Source organism: Macaca nemestrina, chromosome 9 (assembly GCF_043159975.1).
Source record: "Macaca nemestrina isolate mMacNem1 chromosome 9, mMacNem.hap1, whole genome shotgun sequence".
NCBI classification, from domain to species: Eukaryota; Metazoa; Chordata; class Mammalia; order Primates; family Cercopithecidae; genus Macaca; species Macaca nemestrina.
In genome coordinates this window covers 85,741,234-85,764,047 of record NC_092133.1, presented here as the reverse complement: position 1 = coordinate 85,764,047, position 22,814 = coordinate 85,741,234, and the positions used below count along the sequence as shown (strand labels likewise).

At 46.0% G+C, this 22,814-nt stretch overlaps 1 protein-coding gene across 15 annotated transcripts in view; it reads right to left on the bottom strand.

The window, feature by feature from the left end:
* LOC105486657 (WDFY family member 4) overlaps window positions 1-22,814 on the bottom strand; it is a 295,688-nt gene that overhangs the window by 200,850 nt on the left and 72,024 nt on the right. For all 15 annotated transcript variants that reach the window (XM_071069969.1, XM_071069968.1, XM_011749639.3 and 12 more), the window contains 6 exons: window positions 18,475-18,568; window positions 4,955-5,169; window positions 3,818-3,912; window positions 2,645-2,879; window positions 2,134-2,210; window positions 784-1,005 (listed from right to left, as the gene is read on the bottom strand). In XM_071069969.1, coding sequence (XP_070926070.1) covers window positions 784-1,005; window positions 2,134-2,210; window positions 2,645-2,879; window positions 3,818-3,912; window positions 4,955-5,169; window positions 18,475-18,568 — 938 coding nt within the window. The remainder of the gene's footprint in view (window positions 1-783; window positions 1,006-2,133; window positions 2,211-2,644; window positions 2,880-3,817; window positions 3,913-4,954; window positions 5,170-18,474; window positions 18,569-22,814) is intronic.

Below are 22,814 nucleotides of genomic sequence, written 5' to 3'. Positions count from 1 at the left end.
GCCAAGATTCAAACCCAGAAACTACGCTTCAGGTCTACCCCAAGGTAGACTACCTCCACAGAGACTCCATTGCAGGCCGAGTCCCAGAGAGTTGGATAGGCAGTTGTGCTGTGTACAAGGGCATCAGCCACTCCCACTGTTTCATAGGACCTCCCACTGTTTTTCCTTATGAAACAGTGACACTCCCAGGACACAGGAGAAGAACAAGTGGCCAGAATCCACTGGACTTGACCATCTCAGGCAAATGGGCCTGGAGGACAATGCTGGGCTCTAAAGGCAGAGCCAGGGCTGGCCTCTAGCACTGCCGAAGGAGGGGTGGCCCTGGGCACCATGCTAAGCACAGGCCAGCCTTCTGGGTTTGGGGTTAAGCATATGTGGGAGTGTCTGTAGCTGCTTTGGCTCCAGCTAAATTGTGTGTGTTCTTCACAAACCTCACACAGGAGAGGATGCAGCATGTGTCCCAGCGAGGCAAAGCCCTGGGTCCCATTGTGACTGTTCTGCCAGGCGAAGTTTCTGGAAAGCCACTGAGCATCATCTCTGAAGCTGTGCCAAGGGCTGGGGACTCATCTGCCTGACACTTACAAGCCTAGAGCCCAGGCCACAGTGAACCACAACAAATATTGTAGACCTTTCACCAGGTGTGGAATCCAAGGGAGCAATTTCAAAGGATGAGGAGAAACAGAAGGTCACCAGGTTTCTAACCACACCTGTGTTGAGAGCTTCTGACTTAGCCCCATTTCCCTGACATGTGGATGAAACTGGCTTTGGATCCCAGCACCTTACCCAGAGGCTGAAACTCCTTCTCTTCTGTAGAAACAACCAAGGAGAGGTCGTCTGGGCAGAGACTGACAGAGAAGCAAACAAAGGGCTGCTCGGTCCTGGCCAGGTGGCGCACCAGTGTCAGGAAGCGCAGTGGGTGGCTCTCAGTGGCAGCTCCATGCCGGCTGATCAGGAACCAACAGGAGAAGGTCAGGCCTCCAGGAGGAGGGAATGGTCTGGTGGCACCTGGGTGGGAACACAGGCATGCCCTCAGGCTTTGTTCTGCCCTGCTGAGCAAGTATGTTCAGATTCACTGTGCTGCTGATTTAGCCTGGATGCAGCACCTACTGGGTGCCTTGCCTAATCACCAGTTGTCTCCTCCCCATTATGACATGCTGCCTTGCCAAAGGAGCAGAGAAGACCTCGATCTCCCTGAGGTCCATCACATGTGGGCCCTTGATCAGCTGATCTACAGCCAGGCAGTGTGCTCTGTGGGGCAGAGGACCTTGGCCTAGCTCAGCTGAACCTTGGATAGGAAAGGGCACCAGTTTAAGAATGCCATGTGCCCTCCCATCCCATAACAGGGTTGGCGATACAGACAGATCCATTGTCCTCATGGAACAGGCAGGACCAGCTGCTGTATCCTCAGACTTGGTGCCAACTCACGTGGAAAAAGGTTATGAAGGCAATGGCTCCCCAGCACCCATGATCCCATAGAAACCCCAAACCCAATTCTCCTAACAGAGTGTGTGACTCTGGCAGCATCAGGCACGTGCACTGTTCCACCCAGTGGTTTTTCAGCTGAGTGCAGTGCTGTGCACAGGAGCCACTTGCCAAAGATTGGTCTGTTCCTGATGGCTATCAGCCCAACTCATATTTCTCTCTAGAGAGGGATCTAAGGTGGGTAATGTGTCCATCTCAGCCTACATCAGTCACCAGCAAAATGAGCCAAACCCAGGCTCAGTCCATCAATATCAATTGAGTCCCTAGCTATGGGCTGGACCCCTGGGAGGCACAATGAACTGAACACCTTGCTCTAAAAGAGGAGCAAAGTTGAAGAACAACTCATCTGCAGATACTCAGGACCAAAGGCAAGACTCATGTTTGCTTTTCTCTTTTTGAAACTGGGTCTTACACTGCAGCCCAGTTGGAGTGCAGTGGTTCAATCATAGTTCACTGCAGCCTGGAACTCCTGGCCTCAAACAATCCTCCTGCCTTGGCCTCCCAAATTACAGGTATTACAGCTGTAAGCCACCATGTATAGTGCAGCTCACACTTTCCTGAAACACCAAGTAAAAATCTGCAATCAAGGCTATCTGAAGACTCATACTTGGGAAGGGATGGAGAGCTAAACCACCTGGGAAAAACACCTACCTGTCCCAGTTCCTCCAGAGACAGAGTACTCAGTGCTGGTTCCCATAACTGTAGACAGGGTCGGAATAAACAAACAGCTGGAAACAGAAAATTGTCTCAGATCACTGGACTGCAAGCCAACCTCTTGCACTGACACAGCTAGCCTGGGCCATGACATCTTCCCGCTTTACCCTCCTGCCAGCGCTGTAACCCTCCTTAGACCATAAGGTCTCAAGGACGGACTGCAGCTGGTGCTGGTAGGATGCCAAAGTGAAGGAACTGCACTGGAGGCAGGATGCGAGGGTGTTCCAGAATGCAGCCACACCAGGGGAAAGAGGGTCTTTGCCCTCCATAGCTGGGGACACAGCCCCTGGGAGGCCACTGAGTAGGCAGGTGTCCATGACCCAGACATTTTCCTCTGCTGAGTGGTGAGATTCAATGGGAACTACAAGTTTGTAATCAATATTATAATTCATTAGAGGCACTGCAAAATTAATAAAGTGCATTTTAAATATGTAAAAGCCTGTCATACCCATAACCTTCCACGGACATGTCAAATTCCACAAACGATGGGGCCAGGGCTGCCCTCTGAGGCTGCAGGTTGCGTGGGGAAGTCATGGAGATGAGGCTCAGCGCCGTCTGAAGGGCAGTAGTTGAATCCTGGGATTTCCCCAAGGGCTGCAGGGCCTGGGTGACTCCAGGGTGCAGGCCAGCATCTGGGGCGGCTTGCCAGGGCCCCTCAGCCAAGCCCTGTGTAGTCTGTGACCCTAGGGCAGCAAGCAGGAGAAGAGATGTGTCTCTGCTCAAAGCATTTCTGCCCCGCTTCTGACAATAACCCCAAAGTATCTGCCACAGCCTAGAAAGAGAGTTCTACAGAGGCATCAGGTACTTCCTAAGCACCAGTGAGGGCGGCTCCCCTGCCCCCTTGCTGAGTCCGATAACAAGGAACGGTGTTGCTAACCTGCTCCTTCTAGAAACTTTTCTCTTTCATTCCAGCACACATCCCTTTTCCAGCATAGCACATTCTACTGCTGCCATCTCTGTCTCTGGCTTGCCCCACTGGAGTTACTCACTGGAGCTTTGTGTCTGCTCACCAGGCCCACACTTTCCTTCACAGCAGCCTCTCCTTGAAAGCTCCAGGCTCCCACCATGGCTGTCAGCCCCAAGCCTGATCTTGCACCCTTGCTTCTCCACTGGACCTGCCTGTTACCTTAAGGTCTTACGTGATCTTACATTCAAGTTGTCCACGACTTTCTTTTCTCTAAGCTGGTCCCCTGGGCCAGCATTCCATAGGTATTAAGCCTGACACAGGGGTACCACCTGCATCTTGGGCCTCCAAGGCTCTGACATGCCCTTGAGCTGAGAGCTGTACAGAAGCCTTCCCTGCACACCTCTGCCTAGTGCAGCGCCAGGTACTGCTGTGTCATGAAGGAAACTCTGTCTCTGCTTCCATGATCTGGAACCCAAAGGGGTCATCTGTCTTATATGTCTGGGTGGGGGGGTCATCTTTCTCCATCCTGATATGGTCTTTCTCCAGAGACCAGGAATTTTCTTTGCTTTTTCCTCAGTTGCTCCATTGAGCTGCAGACAAAACCATGTTTAAACCTGTTTGCTTTCCCACCTGTTGTAAAGGATCCCCCTCAGCAGGAATGCATATCATCTTTTAATTCCCATTAACCTGCCCTATTCTTGCCTCTGTCCTCACCTGAGCACCCAGGGTTGCCTCTGTGTGCATGAGATGAATCAAGGAGTTTCGTTGTGGCCGAAAGAGGTGAGGGAATTCCAAGACCTAGAAACTGTCTGAACATAACACACAAGAGGACCAAATGAAGACATTTTATGGGCAACAGTGTTCTCCAACTTTATCCTGACCACTGTCCTAGATGCCCGGAGCTCCCTGACCTCCCAGCCCCGCTGGAATACCCTTTCTGAAAGCAGTGTGGAGACACGTCTCTGCCCTTCCAGACAGACCAGACCAGACAGCTGGTAAGTTTAGGAGCCTCAAGATGGATGTCATAACAAAAAATAATGTCACAAAATGAATTTGTTGTAATTGCTTATAAATTTCTGACAGAATTTCCCATGCAGCACTATAACCAGCAGCCTCCTCTGGCAGCCATCGTGCCCGCCCCTGGGTGCCATGTCTGCTGGCTGGAAAGGCTGTCTGTGTGCCCTCTACACTTGCTCCTGTGTATAAGGAGCAGGGCCCCCTGCCCTGTGCATGGCCCTCGGCACGGCACTCCAGGTGGCGTAGGAAACTCCTGCCCTCCCCAGCAGCTTCCCTTCCCTCTGTTCTCTTGTCTTCCACGTCTGCTCCCTCCCTCCCACCCTGTGCACCTTTGCACTTCCTCTCCCTGCCACAGCTCTCCAGGAATGTGGCTTCATGGAGAGGATGACAGCAGGAAAGCCCCCTGCAGGATCCAGGGGGCTTCTGCCCCATTCCCCTCCATGTCTGCAGTCCCTACATGCTTACTGCCCAACTCCCTACAGGGCACAGTCAGGCCCTCCCAGCCCCACCCCTCCTGGCAAAGCCTTCCAGGCCCGGTTCCCTCCTCTCTTTGTCTAGTGAACTCCACAGGCCTCACAATGCATCTCCACTTCCTCAGAGCCCCCTCCAGCCCCCACATGCTCCATGAGAGGTGGCTATGTCTGCTTTGTGGGCACCTGCACACTGCCTGGCACAGACCGAAGGCTCATCCATGGATTTCCAGCCTTGAATGCTGGGACAGAGCCATGCCCTGCATCTGTCCCTGCAGTCTCTCCACTGCCTGTTGTGCAACCCCTGCCCTGCAAAAGACATGGCTGCCCAGCTTGGCAGCGTTGAAAATGCAGCATGTGGTACCTTAGCACATCCGGTTCAATGGCCTGGGAAGCGAGCTTCTCAAAGATCCTGATGAGGCGTGAGTGGAGGGGGCTGCCGCTGGTGGCCAGGGCCCTGTGGCAGGAGGCCATAAGGGTTCCGAGCATGCCCGCCTCACACATGACCTGGCGGTTCTTCTCCGACTTCACCAGGGACTGGATGTGACTGGCCAGGGAGCACTGGATCTCCTCGGAAAGCTAAGAGGTGACCAAAGCAAGCTGTGAGCCCTCCAGGGCAGAACATCTTGTGGGCAGCTTTGATAGGCTCCAACTTGGGCTGGGGTGAGTTGTGGAACAAGGAGACTGCGCCCACCTTACCCCACCCGCACTGCACCCATGCCTGTCTCAGGGTTCTTCCAGTGGCCTCCTCACCTGCAGGGGCAAGACTGGGAGGCAGCCTCTGGCAGGACACAATCTGCCCAGGTCAGTGTGGGGAGAGGTCAATGGCTAAAGATGGAGGCCACACACCAGCAGGCAGGAGGCTGGGTCTGCCCCTTAGACGTGCTGTGTTTGACCCACAGAATGTTTAAGCAGTTTCTGAATTAATTGTTAGCATTGAAAAGTCTGAAGATGTCACATAAAAATCCAGACTTGTCTCTCTCAAAAGATGGGAGGATCTGACCAAGCTGGCTTGCACCTCTGCAGGGGGATGTGGCTGGTGCTGGGTGGGAGCTGTACCCTCCAGGGGTCCCACATCCCCCCGGCAGGCTTCCCTCCCCTAACAGTTCCTGTATTGGAGTTTGCATCCCCGGAGTAAAAGGTGGAATCTGCCTGGAAGTACAAGCCTAAAAGAAGTACCACCTACCAAACATACACACTCTGTCTTGACAGACACAGACCCCACCACAGACATTTCGAACCACACTCAAAGTCTGCAGGCCAGCTAAAGTGTCTGGGGAAAAGCCTTTGCTGAAGCCACTCTCATCCCCTGAGTGCCATCTCCCTCCCCTCACCCTCCCATCATCCTGTGCCTGTCCCTCAGTCCTAAGCACATGCTGCCACACAAACAGCTGTGCTCTTACCTTACCCTGAACTAGGTTTCCAGCCACTTCCCTCGCTTATGTCCCTTGAAGCAAATAGAAAAGAGTGCACAGAGTGGGCTCGGTAATTATTTGACCCCAATACCACACATTGCTTTTGCAATCATTCTTTCATTGTAAAAAGATAAATCCTTGGAATTATCCTTCCCAGGCTGGATAAATGGTTTGGACTGGGTGGGATGTTCCTTTACAGAAACTCTTAGGACTGTCCACATTCTCTTTTGTTGCTGGATAAGAATGTTGTATCAGGATGCAGGTTAGATCTTAATGGAATTTTCCTGTCCCAGTGGATGCTACTGTGCCCCATGCAGACCTCCTTCTCCAAGTGAGAGGAGTACCTGTCATGGCTTCCCCTTCTCTGCAGAACTGCCCTCCGCTAGGTAGGAGCTGCTCTGCTCAGGGGCAATGGAGCCCTACCCACTCAAATACACTTACAAACACACTTACATGCCCACTACCTACATACACACGCACATGCGTCTGCACACACATGCACATGCACCATACATACCTGTGTGCACACACATACATACTCCAGCCTAGAGCCAATGAGGCCAGTGCCCTTGGGACTGTGTTATGCAATTCAAGCCTCAGAACCCCAAGAGCTCCGGCTGAGACAAGACTTTTGCTGTGAGTGCATCCTCCTTCAGCTCCTTCCCCGCCCGGCCTCCCTCACTCTCCTTCTCTCCTGAGTCCTTCCCTCGACAATCCCATATACCTGGACCCCTGTCTCAGGCTCCACTCTGAGGGAACCCGACCTGAGGCACCAGCATTCTTTCCACATTTTACGCCTGTGCCGCAGTTTGTAGTTTCAAGAAAGGAGATCAATGACCATGTAAATGAGGTCTAATTCACCAAAGTGAAGCCAGGAGAAGCTGGGAATGCACTACTTGAATAATCTCTCTCTAAGGAGGACCGGGGTCTGGTCTCTTCACATCACAGACCACCTGTTACACCCCCCAGTAAGAGCTTTCTGAGTCCTCCCTGCTTCCACTCTTCCTCTTCTTTCTCAAACAAGAATGAAGCGGCTCTCAGCACCATCTTCTGGGTAAAGCTCTAGGCATTTAAAGATGAATAAGACACTGTCCCTGCTTTCAAGGGATTCACAGATTAAAGGTGAGACAGGTGGGCAGACACATTGTCCCAGCACAGTGTGAGACGTGCTCCAGCAGAGAATTTACCACATCTGAGCACAGCGGGTGGGGTGGTCCCTGCAGCCTCTCACATATTTCACAAGGCTCTTGAAGTTAGAAGGGACTCCAGGCCTGGCATCTACTGTAAGGGCCAAATTTTATCCTGGGATGAGATATTTCCTGGGTATTTAAGCTGCAGCAGGCCCTTTTGTAAGCATTTTGACACGTATGGATTACGCAATCACTGTGAGAAGCCTATGAGGGAGGCACTATTATCATATCCATTTTACATATGGGGAAGCTGAGCCCAGAGAGGGAAATTGCCAGGGGCACATGGTAAGGCTAGAACCTGAATGATCCCGAACCTCAAGCTCAGAGTCACCTCATTCCATCATCTCCTCTCCACATGGGCAGTCACTTGAGGGGTTGCCTGTCCAAAGATGGTCAAGAGTATGTTTCTAGCACTAAGTGACAGATATAAATAAGATAGTGTTCTTCCATATGTAGCTAACACAGTTTTGTAGCACACGTGGTTCAAGGATTAAAATGTATGAAGAAAAATATTTACACTGTTCATCAACAATTTCTAGATTGTTTTAAAAACTGGATGGCTCGCCCAGGCCCCTTTCACAGCCTCCTACCCGCCTTCCAAACACATGGGCCCTGTAGCTCCTGCCTCACACTGATGGCATTCAGGGAAACCCCTATCTCTAAGGCATCTTCAACAACATTTCTGGTTTAAAAGGTGAGCACTGGGGGAAGAGGGATAAAACTACATTAGATTGACTTTCCAGGGGGACATCCTTCCCAAGTTGGACTTTGCCATTCTGAAATGTGACCATTTGCCAGCATTGCTATTTTCCTGAGCACATGATGTCACTGATGTGGAGGAGCAGTCTTGCCTGGAAGACAGGGTCCCCTTCCCCAGAATGTGGTGTCTGCACAGCCAGCCTGAACTGGCAGATGGACATGTGTAGCCCAGCAAGGACCAGAAACCAAAAGCAGAAATGCCAAAGCTAATTCGTTATAAACTATTCCATCACTTTGACTCTTCCCCATGGAAATCCACCCAAAGTCCTTGATTCCCTTCCCCAGGTCTTTTTTCTGAGACTCCAACTCTCTCTTCCTTTGTCCAACCAAGCCCAGCTCCTGCTTCTCTTCTCAAAACAGAAAAGTAACATCCACCCTCTTGCCTTGAATATCTCATGTCCCAAAACTCAGATTATTTTATTTGGTAACTGCATTATTTCAATTTAGGGTGAGAGTTGAGATGCAGTCTGTATGAACCAAAAGGCAAAAATAACATCACAATGTATTATTCAAAAGGATTAAAAAGAAATGTCTATGATCTCCAGTTTTTATTACCAGCACTTCACTTATTGCTTTGGGGACTTCTGGGTTTGTTCTGGTTTGTTTTGGCTTTGCTTCTTTTCCCCCACCATAGCAGGAATACTTAAAATCTAAATATGCAGAAAAGAAAACCAGAAAGTTTTCAAAAGGGAGAAATGCTGATCTTGTCTAAGTATGCCGCAAGTTTACTCCAAAATTGCTCAATACCCCATAATGGAGGAGGGAAAATTGATCGTCCTCATTATCACTGCAGCTCTGTCAATACCAATATTGCCTTGTTTTGAATAAAATGCGCTGTTTTTTTAATGTTGGTTCCAGTAAAACGGGGTTTTAGTGAAAATATGAGCAGTAGCAGGAAACCAGTGTGGTTTCTTCCCCTACAAATGGATTGATTTTCCTAACGTATATTACTTCCAATGCAGGAGAGGGGATGGAAGTGCAATTAGGACTCAATGGTAAGAGTGCAGGGTCACCAGGTTGGCCAGCGGGCTGGGCCCGCAAGGCAAATTAGCACAGGGTGATTTGCGGGGCAGCCTTAAGAAATTTTCTGCATTCTCCACTTAACGGTCTAGCCTTTAAGTACACGCGGTCCGGCTGTGGATGTTCAATCTTATGTATCGCTCTCTCTGTTCTCCACTTTCTCTCTTGGTGCAGATTAATATGGTCCCCAAAGCCCAGTGAGGGCTGGGTCCCTCTAAAGAGGCATGGGTGTTGGGTTCAGCATTCCAAGATATGTGCATCTTCTGCACATGAACCATGTCATCCTCACACAGAAATAAAAACCACCAGAGAGGCCAAGTGCCTGCTGCCCCAGACACTCCAAAAAGCACTAGAGACTTTACTGAGCTACTCAAACTTGGATTAATCACTTGTTCCAATTTGGTCAAAATGTTCTTTTCTTGATGATTTTGAAGAGAGATGATAGACTTTAAGTGACTTCAGCTCTTTAAGTTATCAAAGACTGTAAATGACAGCAATAAATGGGGCCTACAGATGTGCTTTACTTGACAAGTTATTGCTTTTACCACTGTGTACTTAGAATTAGGTCTCTCTTTATATGAGCATGAACTTTCCATTTTGCCATGGTCCCTCAACCTGATATGCTGCTTCATGGTACCCATATGGCCTGGTAGGCTTGGGAGTTTATGATCGTGGTTTAGGTGTAAGAGATTCCAACCCCCAAGGAGCTAGCAGAATCCACGTGTAAAGGGCCTGGCTTCCTCAACATAATTAGGCAGATCTGTAACCAAGTGAGTGGGTGGGTGCCTGCTCCAAACTTGTTGTTTCTTTTCCAAATTACATGCAGATGATGGGCAATGCGTCCTGTAAACAGAAGTCCAGGATCTCACATCTACAGCATATTTCTCTCTTTCCCATTTTTCTTCCTATCCTCCACTTTTGTCCCCTCTGTACTGCAGCCATAGTGACAGTCTCAGCTTCTGCTAAACACCATGCCCTTTTCCACTAATGCCTGAAGTTGGGAATGTCCTTTCCAATCCCATCCCTTTGCTGAGCTCCTGCTTACTACTCAAGAGACAATTCATGAGTCCCGTCACCCAAGAAACTTTTTCTGACTTTTCCAGCCAGCACTGTGTCTATACTTCAATCATGATAAATTCCACACTATGGCTAGTTCTTTCTCTCTCTCTCTCTTCTTCTCTCCCACCCCCACAACACCGTGAGCTGCTGCTCGACCCATGACTCTTCACCTTGTTTTCCCTAGTGGCCATCTCTGCCTTACTAGGCTATTCTCTGCCTTAGAATAGCCGCCTAGTAAGCACAGGCTACTCTAAAACACAATAGGCACACCTAATCCAGAGGGCTGACAGAGAGTCAGAAATAGTGATGTGCCAATGAAGTGTTGAAGGATAATGAACAGAGAGCTAAGCAGGTGAGGAAAATGGGCTTTCAGAGAAAAGAAACAGCACATGTGAAGGCGGGGCAGGTGAGAGTAAGCACAGCCTTTCAAAGGGTTGGGGGGTCATTAGGCAGAGTTGCAACATTCGGGCCCTTGGGTGTCCTGCAAAGGGGCTCGCTGTGCTGCTGGCCATACCCTGCCCCACGCCAGCACAAGGAGCAAGGCAAACACTGTGCACGGAGTCCTGGAGGGCTGGGAAGCCTGGAGACCGAGTGCTGCCTTTCCTCTTGAGAACTGCCTGGAGATTCACCCACTTCTGCTGCAGCTGATCCGAGAAGCCCCCAAGTCTCTGAAGCAGCCTCCACCAGATGCTCCAGATGACAGGACTACCCTCCATTTTTTGGCCCCATTCTAAGCTCTGGTCCTAGGCCCAGCCTAACCCAAATCAGTATCCTGCCCACTCCAGGCCTTGGTACAACAGTCTCCAATGTGGTCCCCAGCATGGAAGTAAGGACCTGTTGCTTGTTGATCTAGAAGGTCCCCATCTGTAGAGAGCCTGCCTGCCCAGGACCTCCCAGCTTGGTCCTGACTTTCTGGGGGTCCTGGAAGTGGACATGTCTGTGCCCCAGCTCAGAGCCTGCCCACCCAGCTGGACGCTAAGCTCACCCACCCCCAGAAGGTGAAATTCGTTATATCATGTCCTCACTTCACTTGGGACTATTACTGACCTTGCCCTGAAACTGCTAGGACTTACACTCTTCTGTCCTTCCCCACCCAGTGTAGACATGCATTCAGACATGGCACAGGCCTCATTGTCACTGCTGAATTTTTATCCCATGGATTCTGATCCCTCGCCCAAGCTGGTAGGGACTCTTCTCCTCCCCATTTTGACATCTGATGACTAACTCCCCTGCCTTAAGCCAGCCACATTCAGCTTCATGTAGATCACTGATAAAGTGCAGAACCAGCCAGAGAAAGTACCGAGTCTTCTGATTCATCGGCAGATACATTAACATACAGTTCAATATCAACTTCCTGTTACTCATTTACCAATAGTGTAATGTCAGTCGGAAATATACCTAAAATGTATTATCTTCTACTTAATAGTTTCAGAATTTTATACACCATGACCTAGAACACAGACTGTCAGAGCTAGAAGGGAAGGGAGCAGGCATGGGGAGCCAGCCTCTGATGCACACATACACAGGGCAGGAACTGTACTAAGGACTTTACAACTATATTCTCTTCCACTCTTCTCAATGGGAAAATATCATCACACCCATTTTGCAGATGAGAACACTAAGACTTAAAAGGGTTCCATCAATCTCCTCAGGCCACATAGCTAGTGGGTAGCAGCTCTGACATGCCAACACAAGCCTTACTCCAAGGCTCATGATTTTGATACTGCATCATGCACTGATTATAAAAAGCTGGAATTTAGTATCTCATATGGGTCATAAGTTGATGGCCTAGAGAAGTGTTTCATTTGGTGGGCTTCATTTGGGTGGGCTTCTGTTTCTGTTTCATGTCCCCTTAATTAAATGTAGACACCTTTAGACAGAGCAAGTGCTCTCCTTTGGCCACACTCTCCACCCCTGACTACTGCTTTCACCTGGTTTCACTTATGCATGTTCATTACCTCTCTGGACCCAAGATGTTGAGTCTGTGATCTCTGTGATCCAGGCCAAATCTGAGTAGTTGAAATTGAGATACAGAGAAACAAAGTAGCCTATGTATGTCATGGAAAAGGAACATTATCAAGGTCATCTGATAATTAGGCCAGGGCTGACTCCATCTGACTTTAACTTACACAATCATTCCACATCCATGGCAGCTTGCTTTTCATCCTTTCTTCTCTATGTGAGATTACATCTGTTTGCTTTTTTATTTTATTTTATTTTATTTTTGAGACAAGGTCTCACTCTGTCACCCAGGCTGGAGTTCAATGGCACGATCATGGCTCACTGCAGCATCAACCTCTTGGGCTCAAGCAATCCTCCTGTTTCACCCTCCCAAGTAGCTGGGATTACAGATCACACCACCATGACTGATAATTTTTTTTTAACTTTTTTGTAGAGATGGAGTTTGCTATGTTGTCTAGGCTGGTTTCAAACTCCTGGTTTCAAACAATCCTCCTGCCTTGGTCTCCCAAAGTGCTGAAATTACAGGCATGAGCCACCATACCTGGCCATATTTGCTCTATTTATAGAGAGTACTGTGAGAAGTCACCTAGATTTTGACCAGAATTTGAGATTTCCCACTGAGGAACAATAGAAATACTTTGCGTAAGGGGCTGAGTGGGAAAGAGCATAGGAAACAGATTTTGAATGTATTTGGAATGTCTAATGTGTTATAGTTTAACAAAGCAAGAGTCCTACTTTACCAATTTCCTTGTTGGTGGAAATGGCTCTTTTCAAATAGCCTGCCCTTATGCAATGCTATCCAGGGCTATTAATGTTGTCAATATTTTAGTTATTTGAAACTCATACAATTAGTTCAGTGTTTGAAATAAAGACTAATTCCAGAAAATGGCACCCTTTCTAAATTTAGGCATAAATGAGTTGATAGATACATGCAGCCCTGAACCCAATCTTCTCTGTGTCTTGCCAGGCTATTCTGGAGGCTTCCATGGCAGCAGTGTCTTCACCGTAGCCTTTAGATCTCTGGAATTCACCCAAAAATGACTCGAGATGCAGACTGAGGATGATAATACTCTCTAATGCCCTGGCCTGACTGTGCCATTGCCTTTCCATAACCTCCCACTTCCCTATGAGAAAGGCAACTTGTTGGGTGGCAGGAGGTCCAGTCCTCATGTCAGGCATGTACACTCACTATTGCAGCAATGTTGATTCTATCGCTTAATTCCTGCAAGTTTCAACTCTTTATCTGCAAAATGGGTCTACTGATATCCACTTTGCATGGTTATTATAATGATTAAATGATAAAATGCTTGTAAAGCTTTTAGCAACTCATGATAGTAGCTGCACCACTTAGCAAGTGCTTCCTTCCTGTGTCCCTGTGCGTGTTCTGCTCACCATGCTAAGCTCCACGCATTGCTTCATGTAATCCTCATAATAATATTTCAGAGAAGATGTCATTATCCCCACACTACACAAAGGAAGCTAAGAATCAAAGAAGTTAAATAATTTCCCCACGGCTCTGTGACTGCTTGGTGACCCAACTGAGACTTGACCAGAATCTACTGTTTTCAGAGCCTGAAGTCTGCCCTCTATAGTAAGTGTTCAGTAAACATAGTGATAATGACAATGATGACATTGACAGTGATGTCGATGAATGGCAATGCAATAAAGTTCAATTCTCTTAGCTCGGCATTCAACGTCCTCCACAATGTGACTTCAAGTGACCTTTCTAGCCCCACTGATCCATATGTTCCATTAATGTGTTCTATTTTAGCCTTTTCATCCATGTGTTCTATTCTAGCCCAGCTTAACTATTCACAGTCCCCAAATAGGCATCTTTGTGCTTCTTTCTGTGTCTGAGCTTCTCTTCCCTCCCTCTTCTACCTGATCTGGCATAAACATCCCTTTCCTTTAAAGCCTAGCTCTGGTGTTCCACCTCTCCGAGTCTTTCCCTCTCCTGTGTCCCAAGGCCCTGTGGGCAAACCTCTGTTATAGCCATCAGGATGTTGTTTTACTGTCTTCTACACTTCCCTGCCTCCCATCCTCAACCCCGATTACAGGTCCTGTGACATTTGTCTCTGAATCCCCAGAGGCACATAGTAGATGTTCTGTAATTATTCACAAAAGCAAACATACCACATGGGCAGCTACACAGTCTGCTAAACTAGACCTGGCTTTCCACTCTCTGCATTGTGATTGTCTGGTGCACAGCAAACACCCTCAGTTAAGACCTGATTAGATGCCGTAGACCTCAAGGAAGTGGAATGGCATTTGGGACTGGAAAGTCCTTCCAGTACTGGTCAGAGTTCTAGCCCATGACCACATCTCTTATGACAGACCCTCATAGCTGCTAAGCCTGCTAGAAAGGGAAATTATCTTTATTCCCAATTAGTTAATTTTTTCTGGAGCCAACTCAGCTCCAAGAGAACTGAGCTGGACTCCGTTTTTGCATTGTGCATAGTAAAAATCTGGCCACCCAATTTCTAATATTGATGATGAAGCCAGAAGCAGAAAAACAGCTGGAATATCTGTTTCCAAAAGCAGCTCATAGAGCTATCATTTTGGAGGGGAAAAGAACCTCCAGAACAAAAGAACCACAGAACAAATGTAACATAGCCACCACTGGAAATAAACTAAAAGAGAACACCCATAAGTTTAAGTCACGGCCTCCAAGATGACATGTGCACCTTGGAAAGCCATCAATTTCTCATCCATAGGGGAGAGAGAGCAAGCGAATAATGTAAAGGAGGTATGGGTGTAGGAAGTATTAGGAACCACCAAGCTGACCTAAAGGAATATGACAGGAATCACACTTTCCATCTTGCTGGTAACACTGCCATCTACTGAAACTCTCCGCTCCATTTCCTACACCAAAACCTGTGGAGGCCTGCAGTCCATTTTGTTTCAGCATTTTCTTGTGTGGTCTCATTTCTCATTTGATTTACTATTCTATTTGTTGTTGTGAGGTTTCCCCCACTCCCTTTCAGAAATTAATTACTGTAATTATCCAACTTTAATAGCTGCTGATTTGGCATCTGCAGAAAATACTGGAGAAAATGCACTACATTTCATTTGCATATTTGAGAGACAGTGAGGGAGAATTAGACTTTTCCTAAATTACTTATTGTGACCTGGATATACAAAATGTAACTCGTTCCAAATGGAATTCTCATTTGCATACTTCATTTGTCCAATTACTGTCATAGAATAAGCAAAGAGCAGAGGTTCTTCCCCATATGGTGATGTGATGACTCAGGGAGTTCATCTAAAACTGAGGCTTATCCACGGAGCTTCCAGGCCTGTAAGAGGCAGCAGGAAAGGCCACCATCCACTCTGTGTCACTTCATCAGATGTTGCTGCAGTGGATTTTTGCAGAATGCATCCATCAGCAACTCTCTGACTGCTAAGACCACCCAGGCCACTGGCTGGGTCTTTCCAATTGCAAGTACAATGCATTGTATGAAATATAGCTAAGGAAGCCAGATGCCCTCATGATAAGGCCGTTGTACCTGGAAAGCTGTGCCATGCCCAGAATGCATGACCCTGCATTCTGTGAGAACTGCAAAGATCGGGGACCCATTCATCCAACATATCTTAAGCTTGGGCCAGAGGTGTTTCAGATCTTCCCCTCACCATCACCACAATCTTAGGAAGTCAAACAACTTTCCTGAGCCCCAAGAACCTCCAGAATGGGGAGCATCTCATGGACTTCAAAAGGTTGCTGTGAAGATTGGGGAAATAGCATTCCTGGCACAGAGGTGATCCCTAATGTGTAAGAGTCTCCATGTTGTCCCAGGTAGGTCCTGGCTTAAATACCAAGCCAGAGAATGTAAAATCCCAGACTCTAGGTCATTCATGGGCTACAAGATGGGATTTAGGGGTCAAATGTTTTTGCCCATTTGTTAGATGAGTAAGGTAATGAGAGCAGCTGATCTTTAAAGACATTTCCCCACAGGCCTCTCTCACCTGCACACACCTGTCACCCCTCACAGAAGAGGAAGCTTATGTCCTCTCCTCCTGAGTCTAAGCCGAGTCCCTGACTAACTTTGACCAATGCTGGCTTTTCCTGGGCCTAAGCCCTCAGCAGACCTGGCAGCTTCTGGTTTTGTGCCTGTGGGCGCCAGGAGCCACTGTGTGCCCTGTTGAAGAGTCTGCCTGGAGGGACACAGGCAGAGGCCAGATGGAGAGGGCTGTGTAGGGACTCCAGGATCCCACTGACCGCTTCAACCAAGGCCCCAGGTATGCCACTCAGCTAAGCCAGCTTAGAAGCCCCTTGCCAGGGAGCCAGCCTTGCTGAGGTGCCACAGCTGCAGAGATCATCCTGGGAGGTTCAACCCTACCAGCACCATATGGAGCAGACAGGCCATGCCTGCTGTGCCCTTCTGAATCCCTGACTCACAGAACCATGAGAAATGACATGGATATTGTTAACTGCCTATCCCAGTTTATATCAGCCTACCCCTTTCCCAACTCTCACTGTTATGTGTATCTGTGCCATTGGCTTCACAGCACTTTTCCATCACTCTCCAGCAGGGGAACAGGAGCAGGAACAAGAAGTCCATTCCCTAAGGAATGGACGTGGAGACATGAAACCGAGTCAGGCCTTTTCTTAACTCCTGTGCTGAACACTACAGATTCCTTTCCTGGAAACAGTTGCTGTCTCAGAGCTTCTGCTCCAACACTCCACTTTTCTCACTGATCTTAGAGGACTTGCAATATTTTTATGAGGTCACTGTCATTTTTAGGCTGTGACTAATAATGTCAACTAGTAGCCATTTCTTCCCCAAACATGTTGCCTCCTTCGGAACTCCTGGACAAAGCAAGGCTGGACCCTTCATTGCTTCCTGAGAGTGCTAGGTCCTGCTATTCATCCTCCGGAAGCCACTTCTATGTATAGGGAAGACCAGGAGGCCTGCCCCAAGGTAAGGCCAGTTTAAATACCAGGTCCACAAATAGGCATCCTTGAGACTCATGTGCATTGTCTGAATTCACATTTCTCCATTGGTTAAAATACAGGCAATGATGCCCTCGACAAAACTGCAAGAGGAATAAATAAGCCAAGAAAAGGCCAAGAATCAGCCCGGGACAGAGTAGCTGCTCAAGCCAATGAATCCTCTTTCCTTGGCTGCTGATAAACATAACGTGGTGCATTTTCCAGGCCTTCCTCAATTCTGCCTGGCTCTTTCTTGGAACTTCTAAAATATTTATTCTTTATCTTGAGACTGCTGACTCCAACTTCATCTTGTTCTGTTACTCCACGCCCTCACCCATACCAGTTTTTTTCCCCATAATGGCGCTGTTAGTTCTGCCAGGACAGACACTTGAGAGTCGCCTTGGCTCTTTGTCTTCTCATTACCTGTAGCCTCCTCTTCTCGGAAGCCTGTGGTTCTGCCTCCGAACAGGTCTCTTAATTCCTTTCTTCACACCTTCCCACAGACACCACCCTAATCCAGCTATCACCACACATCACCTAGACTGCAGGCAGAGCCTCGTAACTCTTGCCCCTTGCCTCTTCCCCTCAACCCTCATTCCCTGTCCATTCTCCACCAAGCAGCCAATGCAATGTCTTTAATACAAAATCTGATCATGTCACCTTCCACTCACGTGAGAGAGGCTTCTTGTTATCATGTGCATTGTCAAGGCTCCCAAAAGCCTGCATGCCCCATCATCCCCATCATCGCCTGACCAGGGAGCCCTTGCTCCTGGCTCTCCCAATTTGCTCCTGCCCTAGCCACCAACAGCAGGCCCCTTCCCACCCAGCTCATACTAGCTACTCACCCTTCAGGGCTCTGCTTACATGTCACCATCTAGAGACGGCTTCCCTGACCTCCAATCCTTTATCTAAATTAGATTGAATGAGGTCTGTTCCTGCCTCCATTCTCATTCTTCTCCCTCAGCACCCTGTTTTTTCCCTGTAATATCACTTGTCACAATTCATAATTACATATTCATTTGTGAACTCATTTATTTAGTCTGTCTGCACTGTCACTACCTCCTTCTCCCCATCATAGAGGCAGGCTCTGCGGACAGTGTCTATGCTCATCTTGCTAGCTGTGCATGAACTGCACAGAGCACAGGGCCAGAATCTCAGCCAGCATCCAGGAGAGAGATGAACATGCCAGGAAGCAAAGGACTTCCCACCAATGCCAGGTGCTGAGCTTAGCACCTGGGACTTGCCTCATGATAGTTCAATTACTTTCAGTTGTTTTTTTGTTGTTGTTGTTGTTTGGTTGTTGTTCTTAGAAGGTAGCTTTTTCAACAGAAGTGATCTGTTTTGGATGGCCTTGCAAGGGTGGGCACAACTCAGTCAAGTGTCCAGGACACCCTGGTACTTTCCCACTATAGGTGTTTCCCATGGGGAGCTCTGCTAACACAGGGCACTGAAGGCACAGACAAAAGGAAAAAAGCTGTCTTGGGTTAGAGGGCATTTGAGAGATCAGTCATATGAAGATGACAAAACACGTATATTCAACACCAGGTACCTGTGGGTGATCTTCGTGGTACAACCGAGGCAGCAGCCTCACCATGATGCACACGACCCCGGGATGCATGATTGCAGCATCCCCCTCCTCCATCCTGCAGAGAGAGGGAGAGTCAGACATCAGACCCGGACCTGTCAGTTTTTTTCTCTTTTCACTGAGCTTCCTGGATCTTTCTTTCTGAGACAGACCATGGTACACACCCTGTCTACTACTTATTACCTAGATGATGTTGAACTACGTTGTCGAGCCTAATTTCCCCCACTGTAAATGGCATTGACAATACCACACTTTCCCCCTACAGTCATAGAAAAACACATTTGTGCTCCAAGGTACAGTGCCTGATCCATAGTTGATGCTCAGCGAAGTTAGTTTCCTGGTTTTCTTCCCTTCTCTCTAGATATGTGGGAGATTGAGAAGCTCTGATTTCATATTGAACACACACACACACACACACACACACACACACGGGCTTCTGGGTCCCTTCAAAGTGGTGTAAGCACACTAGGCTATGTCCCACCCCCTGAATACTGAATGTGACTAAAACACATAGAATTCATGGAGCAGCTCTTGGAGGACTCTAGGAAGTAAATGGTAGCAGAAAAGGTAACCAAATTCAAGCACCAGGAAGTGGCAATGAGTTTCATGGCCTTCCCTTCTGTATCATCCCCTGGTGTGAACTCACAGGTAGCCTTAAACTCGCAACTGTGCACAAAGTGTAGCATGATGGAAAGAGCTCCAACAGAAGTCCTCTGTTTCTGGTCTGAGGAGCAGGAAAGGAAGTTCTACAGGTCAATGTGCATGGAGGAAATCCCCTGGGATTTTCTTTGTTTGGTTTCCCCATTCTTTCTCAACCCTTCTTTCAGTCAATTCCCTCAGCAGCAGTAACAGCAGCAGCAGCCAGGCAGGCTCTAAAACTCTCAGTGAGGAGAAACTTTCTGTCCAACCAGAGGAACTGTAGTCCCAAGAGTGTAGGTAAAATCCCCATAGCTGTTTTCCCCCATTCTCCCCTCACTATGTGGCCCCAGAGACAGATACTAGTGACACAGGGAAGAACAGAGAAATGAAAGCCCCGACTTTCTAGACAGAGCAGGAAGGGACCCCCTGAGAATGAGCAAGTATTAAGAAGAGGATGAAGAAGAGGAAGCTGAGGAAAGTGTAACCACAAAGTTGTATATTAACCTCTGGGCTCAGTTCTGACTGTGCATGTGCATCTGTCCCTAACTAGGAGGTAAAACACCACACACAACCAGCTACTGCATGAGGCAAGTGAGGGCACATCAAATCTCCCTGCAAAGTCTTTGAAAACTGAACTGATACTGGAACCAGAGAGTCCAGGGAAGGTGGGCAGAAACTTGCAACCTGAACCTAAGTGAGTTAGTTCTGTGCCTTAAATATATATATATATATATTCCTTAACATTCTCTATAAGATGACAACAAGGACCAGAGTTCATAAGATAAGATTCAAAATGGCCAGAATACAACCTGAAATTGCTCAACATAGAATGAACCAGGGAAGTTTCAACATCTCAAGTGGAAAAAGACAACCAACAGATGCCAAGGCTGAGATGTCACAGACGTTGGAACTATCAGACGAAACCCTTAAAGCAGTTATTAACCCAATTCCAAGAAGTAAGAGTGAACATTTTTCAAGTAAGTGAAAAATAGAAAGTTTCAGTAAAGAAATGGAAGCAATAAAAAAGAATCAAATAAAAGCAAAAACTGAAATTTGTTTAAACTTACTGACTGAGAATAACAGGAGAATGAGATGAGAGTCCATGAATATGAAGATGGAGCAACACAAGTTGCCTAATCTGAACAACAAAAACGAAAAAGATTACTAAAAATAAAGACAGACTCAGGTCATGTGTAACAAAGGATCTAACATTTCTGTCATTAGAATCCTCCAAGGAGAAGAGAAAGAGTATGGTATGAAAGAAAAAATGTTTGAGAAGTTTTTAGTGATTCTTTCTTCAAAGCTGGTGAAATACATAACCTTAAAGATTCCAGAAGCTTAGCAAAACCCAAATAAAATAAACAAAAAAATTATGTCCAGACACAACATAATCAAACTGCTGGACACAAAAGAAAATTTTAAAAATCTTGAAAGCAGCCAGAGAAAAACAACACATTACATTTAGGGGAATGACAATTCGAATGACTGTGGATTTTCTCATAAGAAAGCATAAGTCAGGGAAACATTTTTAAAGTGCTACAAAAATACACACAGAATTCCATATCCACATGCTTCCAGAATGAAGGCAAAGTAAATGCATTCCCAGAGGAAGGAAGACAGATTCTTGCCATCAGACTTGTTCTAAGAATAATACTTTAAAAATTTCTTCAGATGGTAAGAAAATAATAACAAAATAATGAAAGGAAACTTCAGGGATGAAGAAAGAGCAACAGAAATGGTAAATATTTGGATAAATATAATACACTATTATCGTTCTTCTCTTAAGTTCTTAAATGTAAGTATGATGCTTGAAAGTGACATTGTATTAGATGTAATACATAAGACAACCACAACAAAAATAGGGAAGGATAGAGGGAACTGCATAGAGGTAAGCTTTCCATAATCCATTTGAAGTAGTAAAATGTTAATTCTAAGTAGACTGTTAAAAGTTAAGTAAGTATACTGCAGTCCCTATTGAAAGCACAAAAAAAAAAACCTAGACAAAAAAAGGAGAGTCAAAAAATTCAGTAGATAAATTCAAATTGAATACTAAAATATATTCAAATTGTCCACAAAAAGGCAAGCAAAGAGAAGTGGAGGAACAAAAAAAAAAAAGAGTAAAAGAATAGAAAACAAATAATAAAATCCTGAACCTAAATTCAAGCACATCAATAATTCAAACACATTAAAAATTGATAGACACATATTGTCAGAATGGAAAGAAATAAAAACAAAGCTATATGCCATCATTAAATATTGTGATATAGATAGGTTAAAAGTAACAGGATAGAAAAGTGTATATCATGCTAACAGTAATCAAAAGAAAGCTGGTGTGACTCTATTCATATCAGGGAAAACAGACTTTAGAGCAAGGAAATGACTTGGAATAAACAGATTATATGATATGATGATTAAAAGAGACATAATGATTCAAAATGTGTTTGCACTTTACAACAGAGCATCACAGTTCATAAAGAAAATCTCATAGATCTGAAAGGACAAATGGCCAAATCCACAATTATAGTTAGAGAGCTCAACACTCTTCTCTCAGTAATTAATAAAGCAGACAGAAAATCGTGAAATGTATAGAACTGAACAGCACCATCAACCAACTGGTGTAATTGGCATTTATAACAGATTCCTCCCAACAACTACAGAATATATATTCTTCTCAAGTATTTCCCAAAGAACATTTGTCAAAATAGGCTATACAACAAACTTGGATCATGAAACAAACTTTAAAACATTTCAAACATATAAAGTCATACAAAGTATGTTCTCTGGCCATACAGAATTAATTTAAAGAAAATAATAGAAAGATAACTTTAAATTCGCCAAGTACTTGGGAATTAAAATAACTTATGGGTCGAAGAGAAAGTTTCAAGAAAAATTTTTAAAAATTTCTTAAATTTAAAAGAATACGTAGAAAAATGTGTAGAATGCTTCCATAGCAGTGCTTAGAGGGACATTTATAGGATTAAATGCTTACATTACAAAAGAAAAAAGGTCTCATATCAACAATCTAAGCTTCCACACTAATATACTATTTTTAAAAAGAGAAAAATAAGCCCAAAGTAAGCAGAAGACATGCAATAATAAAGAAAAATCAATTAAATTAAAAACCAAAAAATAATAGCAAAAACAACAAGTAAAAATCCAGTTCTTTGAAAACATTTTAAAAATTGAAAAGTCACTAGCTACGCTAACAAAGAAAACAATGGAAGAAGACACAAATAATCAATATCAGGAATGAAAGAGAAAATGCTGCTACAGACCCCACAGACATTAAAAGGATAAGAAAATACTGCAAATAACTATGTACACATACATTTGACAACTTTGATTAAATGGCCAAATTCACAATTATAGCTGGAGACTTCAACACTCTCCTCTCAGTAATTGTTCCTTCAAAGTCACAAACTACCTTCAAATAGTTTTCTTCAAAGCCACGAATTACCAAACTGAACAAGAAGAAATAAGTTACCTAAATCATTTATAGCTATTACAAAAACTGAATATGTAGCTAAAAACCTTTCCACAAAGAAAACTTGAGGCTCAGTGTTTTCACCAGCAAATTCTACCATACATTTAAGAGAAATAACACCAGTTCTACACAACTTCTTTTAAAAACACAAGAGAAGGGAACACTTCCCAATTCATTTTAT